Below are 15,408 nucleotides of genomic sequence, written 5' to 3' on the forward strand. Positions count from 1 at the left end.
GGAGCTAACCTGCCATCTGGATTATGTGAACTGAAACAACGTGGAGACGGATCTCTCACCCTGCTTCTTTTCGGAATTATTGTGGGCCATGGCCTTGATTTATATTCCAGTTTTAGCCTAGAACAGTTTGGTGTTTGTTCTATTGCTAAACATAAATACTCCCTGAAAAAAAAAACACTTTTAGACGACCGCCTAACATTCCCGAAGTCCCCCAGGCGGTCTGTCAAACCTGCGCTTCTTTCTGCGTACAATACCTCCATGAACATGTAGTTGTGATCTGCAAATATACCTTTGACAACAACCTGCTTTTCACTGTTGATCCTCCCATTCTGAACAAACCCAGTACTAACCTAACTTACTTGTTTTCACTTTGCAGACATACAGTCTTGTTGTGTATTTGTAGCATTTTCTAGAAATTTAATTTCAGCTTGCCAAGCATTTAGAGGTTAAATTCACAACTGGTACATAATTTCAAGCCTCCCATTAAGCGACCATTGCTGAAATGTTAAGAACTAGAAATTCAAGCAACTGAGATAATTGATAACAAAAATAAACTGGAAATGAATTGATTAACATAATTTTCCAATTATAGAAATGAAAAGTGAACAAACCAGATAACTAAGAACATTAGGATGCTGCGGTTCGGTTTAGCATTGCTGGGTGGATCACAGGTTTGCCTCCAGAACTAACTAACTTTAGATGACCTTCCATACACTGTCAGTGCGCCACGATATGGTTAATGGCTTTGATACCATTTTACTCCTACATTGTGGCAAAGGCTGACATACATCATAGGCATCTACTGGACAGTCCTCACATTTTCAGCGAAAATTCGTTGTTTTTGGTCGTGTTGAGCTGATAATATATTTTCAGTCAACCTTGGGTAGACGCAATGAGGACTGAATCATAGAGTTCGGCTTCACTTCACGCTTTTTGTGTCGTCACTGTTTCACATTAATCCCAGTAAATGGAAGCTTACTTAAGTAACTATAGAGGGCTGAGAGGGGAGCTCTCAACTCCTTGTTCTGGGTTTCATTGAACATTGATCAGGGCCAGTTTATTCGCGACCTCTAATATTTATCACTGAATGTTAATCCTTGGTTATACCTAAAACGAGCTCGATTAAGAGAAGGGGATTTTTAAACAACTGTTCATCTTCCAGCTGTGAAGTTGTTGGAACGCTCAATTTGAAACAACATTTAGTAGCTGTCCTACAGACTGTACTTACCACATGGGACCTTATTCTAATTCCCGAGGTGAAGCTAATGCATTTCAAGAGTTTACACTGGACAGTGCCACAACGCAACTTGAATTTTCAAATCTTAGTGATCCCGCAAGCAGAAACTGTACGAGATAGTTGGAATCATGGCATCCTGAAATGGTCACACCAGGGGAGGCCCAGTTTTACCTGTGCCAACTTTCTGCAAGAGTCACTCAGCGAACCCATTGCATTTTTATTCATTTTCAGAAAATTATGGCGATTTCTTCAGTAAAAATGATTTAGCGACTAATTTAAATAATTACATACACGGATACATTTGATCAAGTAAAAATAAAGCTATTTATTGTTGAAGCCAGCCAAAATGACCAGATAAACTATCAAGATTCGTAAATTTCGCCAAGAGTGAGAAATACAATAACTGTTGAGACTTCTTATCACTGGCACAAAATAGTACGTTTGATCTTTAAAACGAAAATATTTACAAAAGAAAAGATGTAGATTCGGTACTTTCCCGCCTGTATTTGGTGTTGGTATCTACCATTCTGACATGCACTTTTCCAGCCTTCCGCCCTGGCAGTTCCCGCTTGTACAGCCTTCATTATCTTAATATCATTGGAATGTATCAATGAGGTCAATAAACTGAAATCCATTCTCTCACTTTTCTTATATCCAAAATAAAATTCTGTCCTTAAACATGATAATATCATATATTGCTCTGCCAAACTTTCATAAGCGCGAAACGCATTTAAATGGAAATAAAGTTATGACAAAACGCATTTGTATATTTTGTTTTGTGGGAAGTAAAAAATGTTCAATGTAAAGTGATAATGTGTGCATCACAATCTCCCCTTCCCTTCGTTTGTTCTTGAGTTGTCTCGAGTTGACATGGTAAGCTGCCATACACTTGCAGTTCAGTTATGAGAGGTCATGTGCCGGGAGAGGTGGTGACGTTCCCTAAAGGATTCATTGCAAATAGGACATTTAAGCTTTTCCTCCCTTCGCCTTTTCACCAGCGGCTCCATGGCGTACTCCTTTTTGTGGTGCGATCTCATGTGGTACACCAAATCGGATGTCATTCTAAAAGAAGCGTTGCATTTGGCACACCAGTTCTGCGCGGGTAAACAAAAGGATGTGAAAGAAGGAGGAAGGAGGGTCAGTGCGGATGGGACTTGCAGCTGAATGGGCCCTGACGCCTTCGGCCAGAAGGCGGTGGCATAGACGAAAGGGCTTTGTTTAGCTAGGCCCCCTTGCATGGTACAATTGCCGTTCACCTCCGCGCTCTGGAGCTTTGCAGTTAAAGCATTGGCTGGATAAAGCCTCGCAGAGTCACCGACGGCAGGGTGACATTCCAAGCCAGGAATCACTTTCTGGGACACCAAGAGTGGAGAGAGCTGGGTAAAGGACCTGGCTGGCTGCGAGAATGCACTCTTCCTTTCCTCGCCGCCACACAGCTGAGAGACGCTCCGAAACGCACTGCCCATGGCAATGTTGTCCAGGCAGGAAGGGACTTGTGTTTCAGTCAGGACAGACTTGACGTCCAGCGGCTTCTCGGGAGAGCTGCTGATGGGCGCTGCACCACTCTTACCGTCTATGTCGGCGACACTATCTTTCGGGATCTGTTTAAGGTTCAGGGAAGTTCGTTTCACCTCAAAGAAGGCGCTTCGCTTGGTGTCTGCAGCGTCCGGGCTGGATGGTCCCATTAACCTTCCATTTTCCCTCAGGTTGAAGTAACCTCCTCTGAGCTGCTGGGAAGGACAGAGAAGATTTTCTCTTGGGATAGTCAGTGTTCTCTCGGACAGTTTTGCAGCGTGCAGAATATTGTCACTCTTTTCTTCCGCCTCATCGTACTTTCTCTTATTTTCATTTATGCTTTCCGTTTCTCGACGGTTCCTCGCATTCTCTCTTGGATTTTCCATATCTCTGGCGAGATTGTGAAAATCTGTGATGGTTTTGGTATTTTCGACATTGGCAAAGGCAGATAGTCGCTCGGATCGGCTGAATTTAACGCTGGAGCCGACAACTGTTTGGTGCTCACGGTCTCCGCTGTTCTTGGTGTTCTCGTCCGTGGCAATGCAGCCCAGCCTTTTCTGACAGCGGAATCGCAAATGTGCTAGGAAGGGGTATTCACACTGAAATCGCTGGCTGCACTCCAGGCATGTATATGGCGCAGATCCTGCGTAAAATGAAGCACATTAAAATGAGATTGCACACTCCTGCAAGTCAACTGTCTTCCAGCGTTCAATAATTTAACAGCCGGCTATAAATCATAAGGTTAAAGGCACACGTATTAAATGTTGAAAATATTTCATTTACGGGATAAATAATTCATGGTCATTATAATAATTGCATTGACCTTTTCTTTCTTCTTCAATAATTCACTGGTACCAACCGGATGATTTTATTCCCGGTGAAAGGTCACCTGACCTTTCCCTCTCCACAGATGCTGCCAGACCAGCTGGGTTTTGACAGCATTTTGTGCTTTAATTCAGATTTCCAGTGCCCTCAACATTTTGCTTTCGTGCCACTTTAATTCTCCTTTTGTAACTCTTTATTCTCTGTTATGCTTGTCGAGATATTTAACCACATGAAATAGGTCATTCATTCTCCCGTCTAACTGTCCGTATTTTAACCTGTCGACAGCTCCAACACATCTACACACCTTATCTATCTATCTATCTATCTATCTATCTATCTATCTATCTATCTATCTATCTATCTATCTATCTCCATCTATCATCACACCGCCCCTTTTACTAAATTGTTTCATTAATTTAAACAATTGAAACTAATGTATTTATCCAACTATTTATTGCATAAGTAATCTTGTGACAAATCTGTACAATACTACATAATCTGTACATAATTAACTCAAAAGTACAAACTGACTACAGGGTAGTGCATTTATCTGGCTGATATGCTAGGTTGTGTTGTCTATCTCAATGCGAGTGTACCTTTGGAAGGAGAAGGGTACATTTCTGCTGCATTCTGAGACATTATAAATCGCAGCTCACCATTTATTTTGGCCTGTGCCCGGACGTTGCTGAGAAGCAGCAGCTCCAACAGTTCTTTCCCATACCACACAAGTAATTCTTCATCTTTGTCAATCCGCCTCAGAGATCGATAAAACAACTGGCCGTTTTTCACATAGGCCTCCAGATTTTGTTCTTCTTTATCCCTGGCCGACTGGACAAGCCTGAGCCACATTAAGCCTTCGGAGGAGCTGTTCGCTGCTGAAGTATCCACCTACAGTGAAGTGCAAAAGCAGACTATGAGCACATGCATGATGGATATAGGCCAATTACCAATGATCCGATGTGTGCTGTCTCTCGCTGCAGACGGCCTCTCGCATCACATAAATTAACTTGGGGTCTCACTGCAGATTCCCAGGCATTATGCAGAATCATTTAACAATAAGGAACCTCAAGGTCTGTCGTCCTGTTTAGCAGGATAATGTGCGCTATTGCTGAATATCATGAAAGTAAATGAGGTGATGATTTACTTGATACTGCCTCTACTTAACGTTTGAGCCTGTACTTGTAAGCATTCTGCAATAAATCGCGGTCAGATTTCAAGATTCATAAACTTTACGAGTACACCGTGCTTACTCTTTTGTGTTTCTTACATATGTCGTTAAACTACGAAATGATTTTGTACGGTAAATAGCTCCGGGAAAACATTATTCAAAATGTTGTGGGGGTGGAGAGCACAATGTGAAGGAAACCCTCTCTCAGCTAGATTGACACATCCCAGGGATTTATAACTCTCAATCAATCGATCACAGGACGGAAGGTTTAGTACCCAAAATAACAGGCAGGCCTTCAGTGTGATTTCCTCTTTCTGTTGACAGGCACTACCGCACTAGCCATGACCCTCTGCTGCCCGGCTTTGGCTAAGTGTGTGTTTTAGCGCCGTTTCTATGCTCATGGGAGAGAGTAAAGGAAGGACTCAGCTCGATGCCAGAGAACTAGGGGAAGGGAACGTGATGGAAAGGAACTACGGAAGTAAACCAAAGAGGGGAAAAGAAAAGCTTAGATGAAAAAAAGGAGAGAAAATGCAACGCGAGGTCAGTAGCCGAGAAAAAAAGTAGCAATATTTGTAAAAGAGGAAATCGAATATTGTCCAAAAGAGGGACTAAAGGAAAGAATTGAAACTGAGCCTACCCGAAAAATATAGGGCACGGTTCTTTTGTCGGCTGATTTCAGAGCAATGAAAGCGATGCTGTCGTAGAGGGATGTGTGGCTGAGCACGCACGGTCCAAAGATGGCATTTTCTGGAATGTCACAGGTTGTATACACGCTGGTGAAAATGTTGGTCAGACATTGCTGGACAGCTCTGCTGGCATCACTCTCCCAAAAGCCCTTGTGAGCACTTGGATCTTCCATCATCAAGGCTTGTTCTGGGAGGAAAGGATATAAAAAGGTCATCTCAGTGCTGAAAGACACGAAAAGAGTCAAAACGCTTCAGCTTGAAGAAAAGACATCGACAATAACGGCCGGTCTAATTATAAATTCCGATCTTAATTGCGAGACTCCGGGATCAAATCTGAGTCTCATGAAATCAGTACAAGCGGAGATGTGTCTGCTCAGCATCGTCGGGAGAGTGAACAACACGCAGCCCTTTTCTCAAATCTAAAGTTTAACTGCGAAAATTGAGAGCCCAGTAAGACTTGTTTGTTTCTGTCACCTATGTTGACTACTGTTCGCGCAGATTTTGTAATAGCTGGTTGCGTTTCGATAAATGCCGAATACAACATTGCCAAAGTGCCAGCAGTACCTGCCTTGTTTCCCAGTTCGATCTATTATTTTGGTTGAACGCAGAGGAAACCATTTCTCAATAAGCACCAAATGACACTACTCCCATGTTTGGAGGTGCAAGTGAAATGTACTGAGAGGGTCCTGTCATTTTCAGTGATTTGATGTCGGATAACGTTTAGGTCTTTTCTACAAGAAAGAACGTATGTCTTCTTCGTCCGCGCATCTCATTACCATAATACAACCCTTTCCCTCTGAGACTTTAATTAAAAGCAGCAAGCAGAGTTAATTATTTTACCTCGCCACGGTTACTTATGATGAGAATGAATCCCAGTTACCTTGTTCTACACAGGGAGAGATTCGGTCAAATGTGGCTTGTGAAATCTGAATTGGACGGGGTGGGAAACAGAGGGAATTTTGCATCGCTGCTATTCACCACAAGGTTTGAATGAGCTCAGCACCAATTGCCGGACTCCTTCCAGAGTCAGGGCTTCTGTCAAAGCCCAAAACCTCGACCATTGGATCAAGTAGAATTCGATGGCATTGTACAATGTCCTCGTCAATCCAAGATTCTACTATGACCATTTAGATATAACCCTCAATCTGGGGTTTTAAAAAAATTAAAAATAAGCAAAATGTCGACGGTGAACATGTAACATATGCTTTGGCCGTAGTCCGACTAATCAGCAGTTTATGCGTCTACATCTGAATTTTTTTTTAAAAAAAGTTGAAGACAAAGACAGTCCACTTATAACCCACACTCTCTGCCTCAAATATAAATAAGGTCCTTTTTACTTCCAAAATATTGCTAGTGAATGAGTAACCATCGATTCTAATCAATTAGCATTCACCCAGTGCAGCCTTTCATTCTACATGTACACTGAAATCATTAACACGATATGAACCGAGCCAAAAGGACAAATGGTCTTTTGCCGAACTTGCAGAGTCCACGAACAACGTTTGAACGCCGCATCGAACCTTCTTACCAAAACCTGCCGCGATACTTCTCAGAAAGTGATACTGTACAGTATATTCCTTACCTGATGAAAGAAAAAACTCTCCTCCGCGTTGCTCTCGGCCTCCCCATATACCTTTGTTTGCGAGAGAATAAAAATGCAAACTCATTTCACCAATGTTTTATTGTGAATGAGGTTGCGCGTCGCTTGAGGGCCGGGGGTCCCGAAAATAAATAAATATAAACGCCTTAATGAATATGCATTGCTTTCAATCCTCAGCAGAGCAAATCAGCGTTTAGGGCGAAGACCAGCAGCAACAACAACAACACACAAAAAAAGTAGAGACTCACCAGAGAGAGACAGAAAACAAGAACGACGTGTTTTGTTTAAAAGATCTCTTTCTGTGCTCTTTATTTGGGAAGGGATGTGTACAGGAGGAGGCAGGAGCAGCAGCTGGAAGATGCAGCGCCGTCTCGCTCTCTCTGTGCTGTCAGTGCTGTGGCATCGTTGGTGAAAGTGACAGGGACGTTGCGGTTCGGCTGCAAACAGAGAGAGAGAGAGAGAGGGAGCCGTGCAGAGTTACATATGGGCCCGAGCGTAAGTGGCAGACACTTTGGTGGAGATCATCTGTCCAATGGCGCGTGACACTCCAGCCCCCCCCTCCCCCCCCCACGAGCCAACCACCCGCTCCTGCTGCTCCCCATTGGCTAGCGGGCACCCGCTCGGCTTCTTGGTGGCGGCTCGTGCCCCTCCGCACCTGCCGCGCGTCCGCGCACGGCGCACGCGCGCATCTACACACACACACACACACACACACAAGGCGGAAGCTCGCGCGCGGTGCAGGCTCCGGGTCCGATTGGGTGCTCGCCCCGTCACTGCCGGCGCACAAACTGGGGCAGCGCGCGGGATGGCGGGAGGTGATGGGCTGCAGGAGGGTGCCTCTGCCTAATACACCCCCTGCCCACCCTGGGTCCAGGAGCTGACAGGAAACTGAGTAAAGAGCGGAAGGTCTTGGCCGTCACTCCACCCCCACCACCCTACCGCACCCACTATTACACCAATAATGAGCATTATTTGACCATTTGAGGGCATAAAATATGCATCATCCAAAAGAGAGGCAACAACAGCCATACATACACACACATACACACACAGAGTTTTGGGGCGGAGGTGGGGGGGGGGGGCGAGGGTGCTACCATTTCTTATTTAACACAGATGGCAGATAATATTAATGGACCATCAACTCTCATTGGGCACAATTGTTTTTGTTTTGTCTGAAACATTTACTTCAAAAGTGACTCGGGATGACTGATCCTGACCGTTGCTGCAAAACTTTCCTTGTGTCGTAGAAAATAAAGAACTCGGGATTTACTTTTCATTTCAAGTCAGGTACTGCCTAACTTTGTCATTTGCGAAACAGCGAAGTGAATTTCCTTCCGGTTGGAATCAGAACCTCTTTGGAAAATGTGAGTGATACATGTGCAACTCACGTGTATCCCTACAGGCCCTTCGGCCCAACAAACCCACCCAGACCCATTCCCTTACCCTATTGTTGTACATTTTTACCCCTGACTAATGCATCTAACTTACACATCCCTGAACACAACGGGCAATTTAGCATGACCAATTCACTTAACTTGCACATTTTTGGACCGTGGGAGGAAACCAGAGCACCTGGAGGAAACCCACGCAGACGCGGGGAGAGTGTACAAACTCCACACAACCGAACCCTGGCGCAATGAGGCAGCAGTACTACCCACTGAGCCACTGTGCTGCCCCAATATACAATGCTAGCCCTCCCTGTATGATAAGGTAACTTGCATTAATGGGTTCTCCATAAATTACTTGTTTTTAAAAACGTCATTAGAATAATGGAGATCCATGCAGTAAATAATCGAAACTAATATCGTAAGATTTTAGAAAACGCAGTTCCCAATGCACTGTTTCTGCCATTTCTAATGGCTGCCAGATCTTCTAATTAACTGCAGAATAGTATGGTAATTAATAAAATTAATTTTCTATCAGTCGGACGTAATCTGTAATTACACGTATTGTAAAAGCGCCAATGCCAATAGGCAGAAAGAGATTCGGGATTGGTGATTTTGGCAGAGTTGTCGCCTTTCTTGATTATCGACTTCTGCCGAATATTTCACACCGGTCCGCGGGCTAAGGTTGCAAATATCGCGAATAACCAAACTTTTATCTTAGCAGCTCAGGATGATCAGAGGCTCCATAACAGAAGTTAAAAAGTCATGACTGCATCAGATGCTAACAGGGCTTGCATTATTGGAAGTACCAAGGGAACCACTGAGCTTTAAATTCTTCCGTCTAATTTGAATGTTGGGAGGCTGATTCTCCCAGTTGGTGAGATGGCTCGCGTGTGGCTCTCCACGAGTTCGCTTCCAGCTCTGGCTGAGGTGAATTTAGGACCTGCTTCTTTGCCTTCGCTGAGGATGGAAGGCAATTGCAAAAACCCGGTAACAGCAACTGCTAATAAATTTGACTCGGGACCAAACACTGGCAGGCTATGCACCAACGACCTACTTTCTGGCAAAAAAAATGGAACTCAGATTTTACTATCTAAATCTATTCCGATTACTCAATAACCTGGATGTTAGCTGTTTGAACATATGCAATAAAAATTTGAACGTACGCCACCCTATAGAATGATGGAACGCTTTGTACATATTAGGTATATACAGATACACAGCGCAGTACTCCATTCGGCCCATCGTACATTCAAACGTGCATCATTAGCTGGTACCAATTTCCTACGTTTCTCCATGTCCCTGCACATTATTTCTATTCAAATAGTTATCCAATACCTTCTTGAATGCCTCAACTGAATGCGCAGACGTCCCCACGTGTAGCACCAATAAAAAATTCATGCACATATGGAGGTATATAAATACCTGTATATGCATCTACACATGCAGAAGTTGCATAATACCCGTGAACACATCTAAACATTCCTCATTACTACATATCTACACACATATGCACACTCCTTTCATGAATATTTAATCAGAACAACTGTAATTATACTATGTTTTACATCTTCATGTAGATTTCCACTCAGAAAACACACATTTTCTGCAAGCCTGTGGTTTATACACTATTCACTATTGTAGTTTATTGTATAACACGAACTACATGAATTCACTATAATGAACACCAGCAGTATTACGCTTGGGATGTTGCTATATAAACAATTCAGTGGCTACATTATCTCTTCAATGATGCATTTTCTGAATCAAGTGTGAAATCTGGAAGCTGTCACTCAAAGTATTATTTTGTCGCTGCTGTATTTTCAGAATTACCAAAACTCTACGCTGAATTAGAGCATAATGAATAATATGCGGCTTCAAGTGGGGCATCAAACTGTAACTAATAGTGGCTTGTATGCCAAACCATCGACATCACGTAGGGATAAAAATATGAAAATATTGATTTTAATTTATTGTGTTTATGATTATGGGTTGCAGAAGCAATAAATAAACTCACCCTGCAGTGCCCAATGAAAAACGCACAGGCACACATACTAGCAGCAGCGGTAGGCTGTTTGCAATTCATGTCTATCTCTGGTATTTATTTAGCTATGATCAAAGAGTATGTTTTGCTATAAAAACGTAAAATTAGCAAAGGTAAACAGCCGATAGCTGCTTTGGCAAGTGTGATTACTTTGATCAGCTTCGAATTGCGACACTCAAGTATAAACACAAAAACCTTAAAGCCTTTCGATTAAATAATTCGAGAGAAATAAAAACAACATAAAATAGACAATAATATAGAAAAGGCGGTGCTTTTTTTTCTTCTTTTGCAATATCACTAGGAGAAAACAAACAAAACGTTTCAAAGACTATTATCATAAATCTCCCTTCTCCACTCTTCCTCCCTCCTCCCCAACCCATATTGTGCCTCTGACCAACGATGCATGCTGAAACCCTTTTCCATAAAGTATTCAGTATTAAAACCGCAAAGCTCGCCCAATCAGTAGCCATCTGCCTCCACTATAATAGCAACGTGTGTGACGAAGGATGGCTGCTAGTGCAGAGTCACAACCGTGCACTAAACAGGTTGACAGGACCGAAGCTGGCTGCAAACCAATACCTAGCGCAGTCCCCGGTTAAAGAATTTCAACTGTATGGACCATGAGCGTTATCGTAAGCAAGGCCGACTCGTATAAAACAAACTATAAATATATATTTTTTCATGTATACATACTCTAAATGCTGGCCCATCACTTTGACGAGATGTGGTGATTAAATGCAACAGCTGAAAACTGTTTTGAATGGTACCTGCCTATTTATTGAGATTTCGCGTTATCGTCGCGGCGATCCACGCCCTCCAAATGAAGTCCTGTACTACCAACACGTAATTAGTTATCAGAGCAAATTGTGAGAGAAGTCAGGAATTTTACTAGGTTCGATCGGTGGTCATGAGATTTGTTTAAAAACAAAACAACTGGGGACGCGCTATCAAAATGAAAATGAACGTTTTACAGAATGTGGATAAAAGTTAGAGTCTGACTTGGATGTTTTGATCAGTAATCCTAATGCTAAGGAACATATAATAAATTAACAAGTAATATAATGACAACATTGGTAAATTGATTAATTCAACTCGGGAGTAATACTCCACTGCAGGTACCCAACTGGTTTCAGCGTGTTTTGTTCCTGTGCATCTTACCACCATGGTGATCTTGCGACCGCAGCTGCAGTGTGTCAGTTCAAGCTGCTGTGAGGGCTCCAGTGCAGCTCACAGTAAAACGGGCAAAGATTGATTGCACAAAACTTTTCCCTTCACACAGTGGCTTTCACATGCCCAATCATAGAAAAATGAAGTGCGATTGTTTTAGGATTTTCACAGTAAGCTGTGTACATAACTTAAGGCTACGTTTTTAACAAAAAATGCATTTAATCTGGCAATAAATTTATTCTAGAATTTCGTGTGGACAAAACAACGCACATATTGAGGGCAGTATCTTAAAAGATACGTCAAACTCTACGCTAATTGTGTTTACTCATCTCAACTCGAAAGAAAATTCGGTACTTTAATTCTTCTAAATTCTGCACCATCTCCGTAGGCTTTACAATGCAATATGCAGCTCTAACTGATGCTTAATCTCCATTATTAATACCGACCAGAATGGCGCTCTTTTAATCGGATCAATTACAGTATTCCACACTAGCAATCCCTGCATGTATGAACCAAGCACACAGTTCTATAGGTAAAGTGGCATACTTCATATTGCACTCCTTCAGATCAGATGTACTTTTCTTGGCGGTGATAAATTAATTCAGTGCTTTATAATTTAGTTATTATTTTAAAGAAATTGCTGTCACCTTATAGAAATGTGCCTAATGAAAGAGGAATACTATTGAATGGTGGGTGGAGAAATTTAATAGGTAATTAGTATTGTCAAGTGCTATCTAATTGCTCATCATAAAATACCGGACGATCGTTTTTGTCAATAGTAGTAGTCGTAATAGTTGACTAACAGTCAAATAATTTTATTTCACCCGCTGTTTTTAACAGCCTGTAAGTGCTTTCATAAGTGAAACAAAAATGCCATGTTTTCGGCAGTGGGAGGGGTATCCAGCAGAGCAGCCCGATGTCAGTATCTTTTCTCGAACACTGATCATAGCTACTCATTTCGCAAAATAATGGAGTTACTCTTACCCTTAAAATAAAAAAAATTGCAATGGATGCAACAGTCAAAAATGAAAGTCATTCATTGGCAGTATTACAGCTGTGTTCCACTCCTTTCTGATTTAGACGCGGTAAGAACACACTTGTATGATATTGATATATAGGCGTTTCGATTATGAAAGTTAATTATGCTGAAAATTGTACAATGCAAATGAAATGCGAATAAAGCGAATTGCTGTGCATTGCGATGCTTATTTTGACATTGAAAAGAGGTCTATCCAGCTTATTTAATTGTCCAAATGTGTGTATGCATGTGACAAAGATGCCTACGGTCTTGTCCAAATGGTTGCTTTTAATAAGTACCAACAACTGAACTTTCCGCGTCTTCCATAACGGGCTAATTACCTTCTTTCACACGAGAAGGGAATGAGCAGCAGATAATATGATATCGCTTAATATGTACAAATTCATTGCTGTTTTCCTTTTACTGCTTTTCAGTTCACTTTTACCTGGCCATTATGGTTGCACCGTACTTTACAGGTTCGTGGACAAAAGGAGACTGTCGGATATTACTGGTTTCAGTATTGGAAACAAAGTATCGCGTTGCGTCTAAACAATATGTTGTGCCATAATGTTCCAGGTTCTAATTATAGACTGCAAACTTCTCTCAGATTTCTGATCTAAGTAACATACAATTTGAGCGCCAATCTTTTGGGTCTTTTTAATCGTCTCCATTAAGCACGAATGGGTATATGGCTCGGCGAACTGTACACCAAGCCGAACAATTATGGTCTTTTTGAGCATAAGTTTGTGATCTTTCTTTCTTCACACAGCGTAGAAACAGACACTTCGACCCACCATGCCTATGCCGACCAACAAAAAACAACTACACTCATCCCATTTACTTGTACTTCGTCCACAGCTTCCTATGTCCCGGCATTTTAAGTGCTCATCCTGATATGCTCATACTGATGTACAGTATAATGCACTGTCTATTCATTAAATGTTAAATATATTTCAGACGGTCCATCTTACATTTTCTTTCCAATATTATTAAAAACTGGCTAGTTGATGAATCTCTTCTGGATTTTTACTTTCTTGTTGTACATCACAGTATGTCTACCATCAATACAATTGGATGCTATATTGCCAAGTCAGAAATCACTTTTGACGACTCACTTGCATAAGTCATTGCATTAATATGTTTTTACGTGAAGTAGCAACACTTAAAATGTTAGTTTATATAAAGCGTAGAATAAAATCAAAAAACCTGAAAATAACCCAACTTACCTTTTATATATATATTTGATCAAGTGTACAATACAATATTTCCAGTAGTTTGCAAGAAGTGTGGAGGCTGTTCTTTCTGAAGTGCTCAGTTGAGGCTTTTGTCCTCTCTCCAGTTGCAATGTAATTAACCGCGTCTGCATGTATCAGTCGTTTCGAGGCAACCAATCTGCTGAATAATTTGACTGTTAGAATTCAAATAACACGTACTCCGCTCAATAAAGCAAAAAAAATCTATTTTCTTCACAGTTTGTACCCCGCATCATCTTTAATCAGAAACAAAAAAAAACAAAACTGTCTCTTAATAACTCTAATAAGCAGAAATGTGCTACATATATAGAAGCAGAAGTTATTTTCTTTTAAAACTGATTGGAGTTGGTGTGATATTACGACTTTCGGACTTAGTGCTATAACTAAATGTGTTACCATAGCATTCTTTGGAAATCGTTAAAATCTAGTGTTGCAAAAGTAATCAGAATGGCAAAAGACTTCAAAAACGTGTACTTATATCACGACAGGATCCCATAGTAAACACCTGGTAAATAAAGCATATCGTACTCGCCAACAAAGATAACTTCCAATGAATATTCCATGTTGCACACACTTCCTTTAACTCTGGAAACTGCTAACCACCAAGCAACAAATACTATGCACCAGAAGGACAGTTGAAATGTAACGTTGCCAATTATTATAAACAAAAACACAAGTAATAGAATCCTATTGTTTGTATTAGATCAAACCAGCAAAAAGCAAAGTGTGTCTCTAGCAGCATGCTATTGCTAAGTTTACATAAAGACAAACTCGGAAGTAGTAGTAACCTGTTTACTTGTCAGAAGTTTGCATTTATTTGTTCTAAGTTATTGTGGTTTCATTAATTCTACTTTATTGAGCATCTTAATGTCAAACATGACTGTTTAATACAAATCTAATGTGGATATGTAGAACACGACTTACCCACTAACCATTAACAGCCAAATGACGCTAGATCGCTTGTGCTGCTATGATAAATCAGTTGTTCAGTTCCTTAGAGTATGAAAGTAACAAAGATATCCAGCATGCCAACCCTTTAGCTGAAGACAATACCTGGATGAGTGCAATTGGAAGTTCAATACTCACCAGGAAATAAAAATAGCAAATGCAAAGTTACCTCGATTGAGGGAACTCGCGCGGCTGATGCACGCGTGTGGGCGGGAACATTACTTTCCAAACTCTAGTTTAGCTCATTTCGGTTCGATGGATTCGAGACTGCAGCAATCGTTCAACGTGTAGGTATTTAGGGGAGGAAATGAAAACGTTAACCCATAAAGGCAAGTTATCATGGTCCACCAGCTAGGCATTGAGCCAGCCAATGTCATGCCCAATGGCGCTGAGATCTTGACATCTCCTTGGGTTATCGACCACACAGAATCAAACATGCAGTTAGCATTTTCTTTCTTCTTTTCTCTATAATAGGGAAGACAGTGATGTTGCTGCTCTCGCTTTCTCCCCGCGGGGAGGTAACAATAAATAGCCTAGTTGCAAAATCACACAGACATAAAGA

The 15,408-nt window shown here is 41.5% G+C and overlaps 1 protein-coding gene across 4 annotated transcripts; it reads right to left on the bottom strand.

The window, feature by feature from the left end:
- Nucleotides 1-1,542: 1,542 nt before the first annotated feature.
- On the bottom strand, nucleotides 1,543-14,919 carry prdm8b (PR domain containing 8b). 4 transcript variants are annotated; one of them, XM_043696266.1, is made up of 5 exons: nucleotides 14,823-14,919; nucleotides 13,872-14,037; nucleotides 5,383-5,618; nucleotides 4,234-4,465; nucleotides 1,543-3,395 (listed from the first exon to the last, which is right to left on the bottom strand). In XM_043696266.1, exons 3-5 carry the CDS (start codon nucleotides 5,605-5,607, stop codon nucleotides 2,134-2,136), a joined length of 1,719 nt encoding a protein of 572 aa, XP_043552201.1. In that variant the 5' UTR covers nucleotides 5,608-5,618; nucleotides 13,872-14,037; nucleotides 14,823-14,919; the 3' UTR covers nucleotides 1,543-2,133. The 4 variants fall into 4 exon arrangements, with proteins under 4 accessions (XP_043552201.1, XP_043552180.1, XP_043552171.1 ...); XM_043696245.1 differs by lacking the exons at nucleotides 13,872-14,037; nucleotides 14,823-14,919 and adding exons at nucleotides 7,014-7,064; nucleotides 7,280-7,572; XM_043696236.1 differs by lacking the exons at nucleotides 13,872-14,037; nucleotides 14,823-14,919 and adding an exon at nucleotides 7,014-7,573.
- Nucleotides 14,920-15,408: the final 489 nt, after the last annotated feature.

Source organism: Chiloscyllium plagiosum, chromosome 1 (genome assembly GCF_004010195.1).
Source record: "Chiloscyllium plagiosum isolate BGI_BamShark_2017 chromosome 1, ASM401019v2, whole genome shotgun sequence".
In the NCBI taxonomy this organism is placed as follows: Eukaryota; Metazoa; Chordata; class Chondrichthyes; order Orectolobiformes; family Hemiscylliidae; genus Chiloscyllium; species Chiloscyllium plagiosum.

Excerpts from the sequence above, each read along its gene's own strand:
- prdm8b (XM_043696236.1), bottom strand. The coding sequence starts at position 7,098 with ATGAGTTTGCATTTTTATTCTCTCGCAAACAAAGGTATATGGGGAGGC. Across the intron at positions 4,466-5,382 it reads CCGTGCCCTATATTTTTCGG|GTGGATACTTCAGCAGCGAA; the intron begins GTAGGCTCAGTT and ends ACTTCACTGTAG. Across the intron at positions 3,396-4,233 it reads GGCACAGGCCAAAATAAATG|GATCTGCGCCATATACATGC; the intron begins GTGAGCTGCGAT and ends CATTTTACGCAG.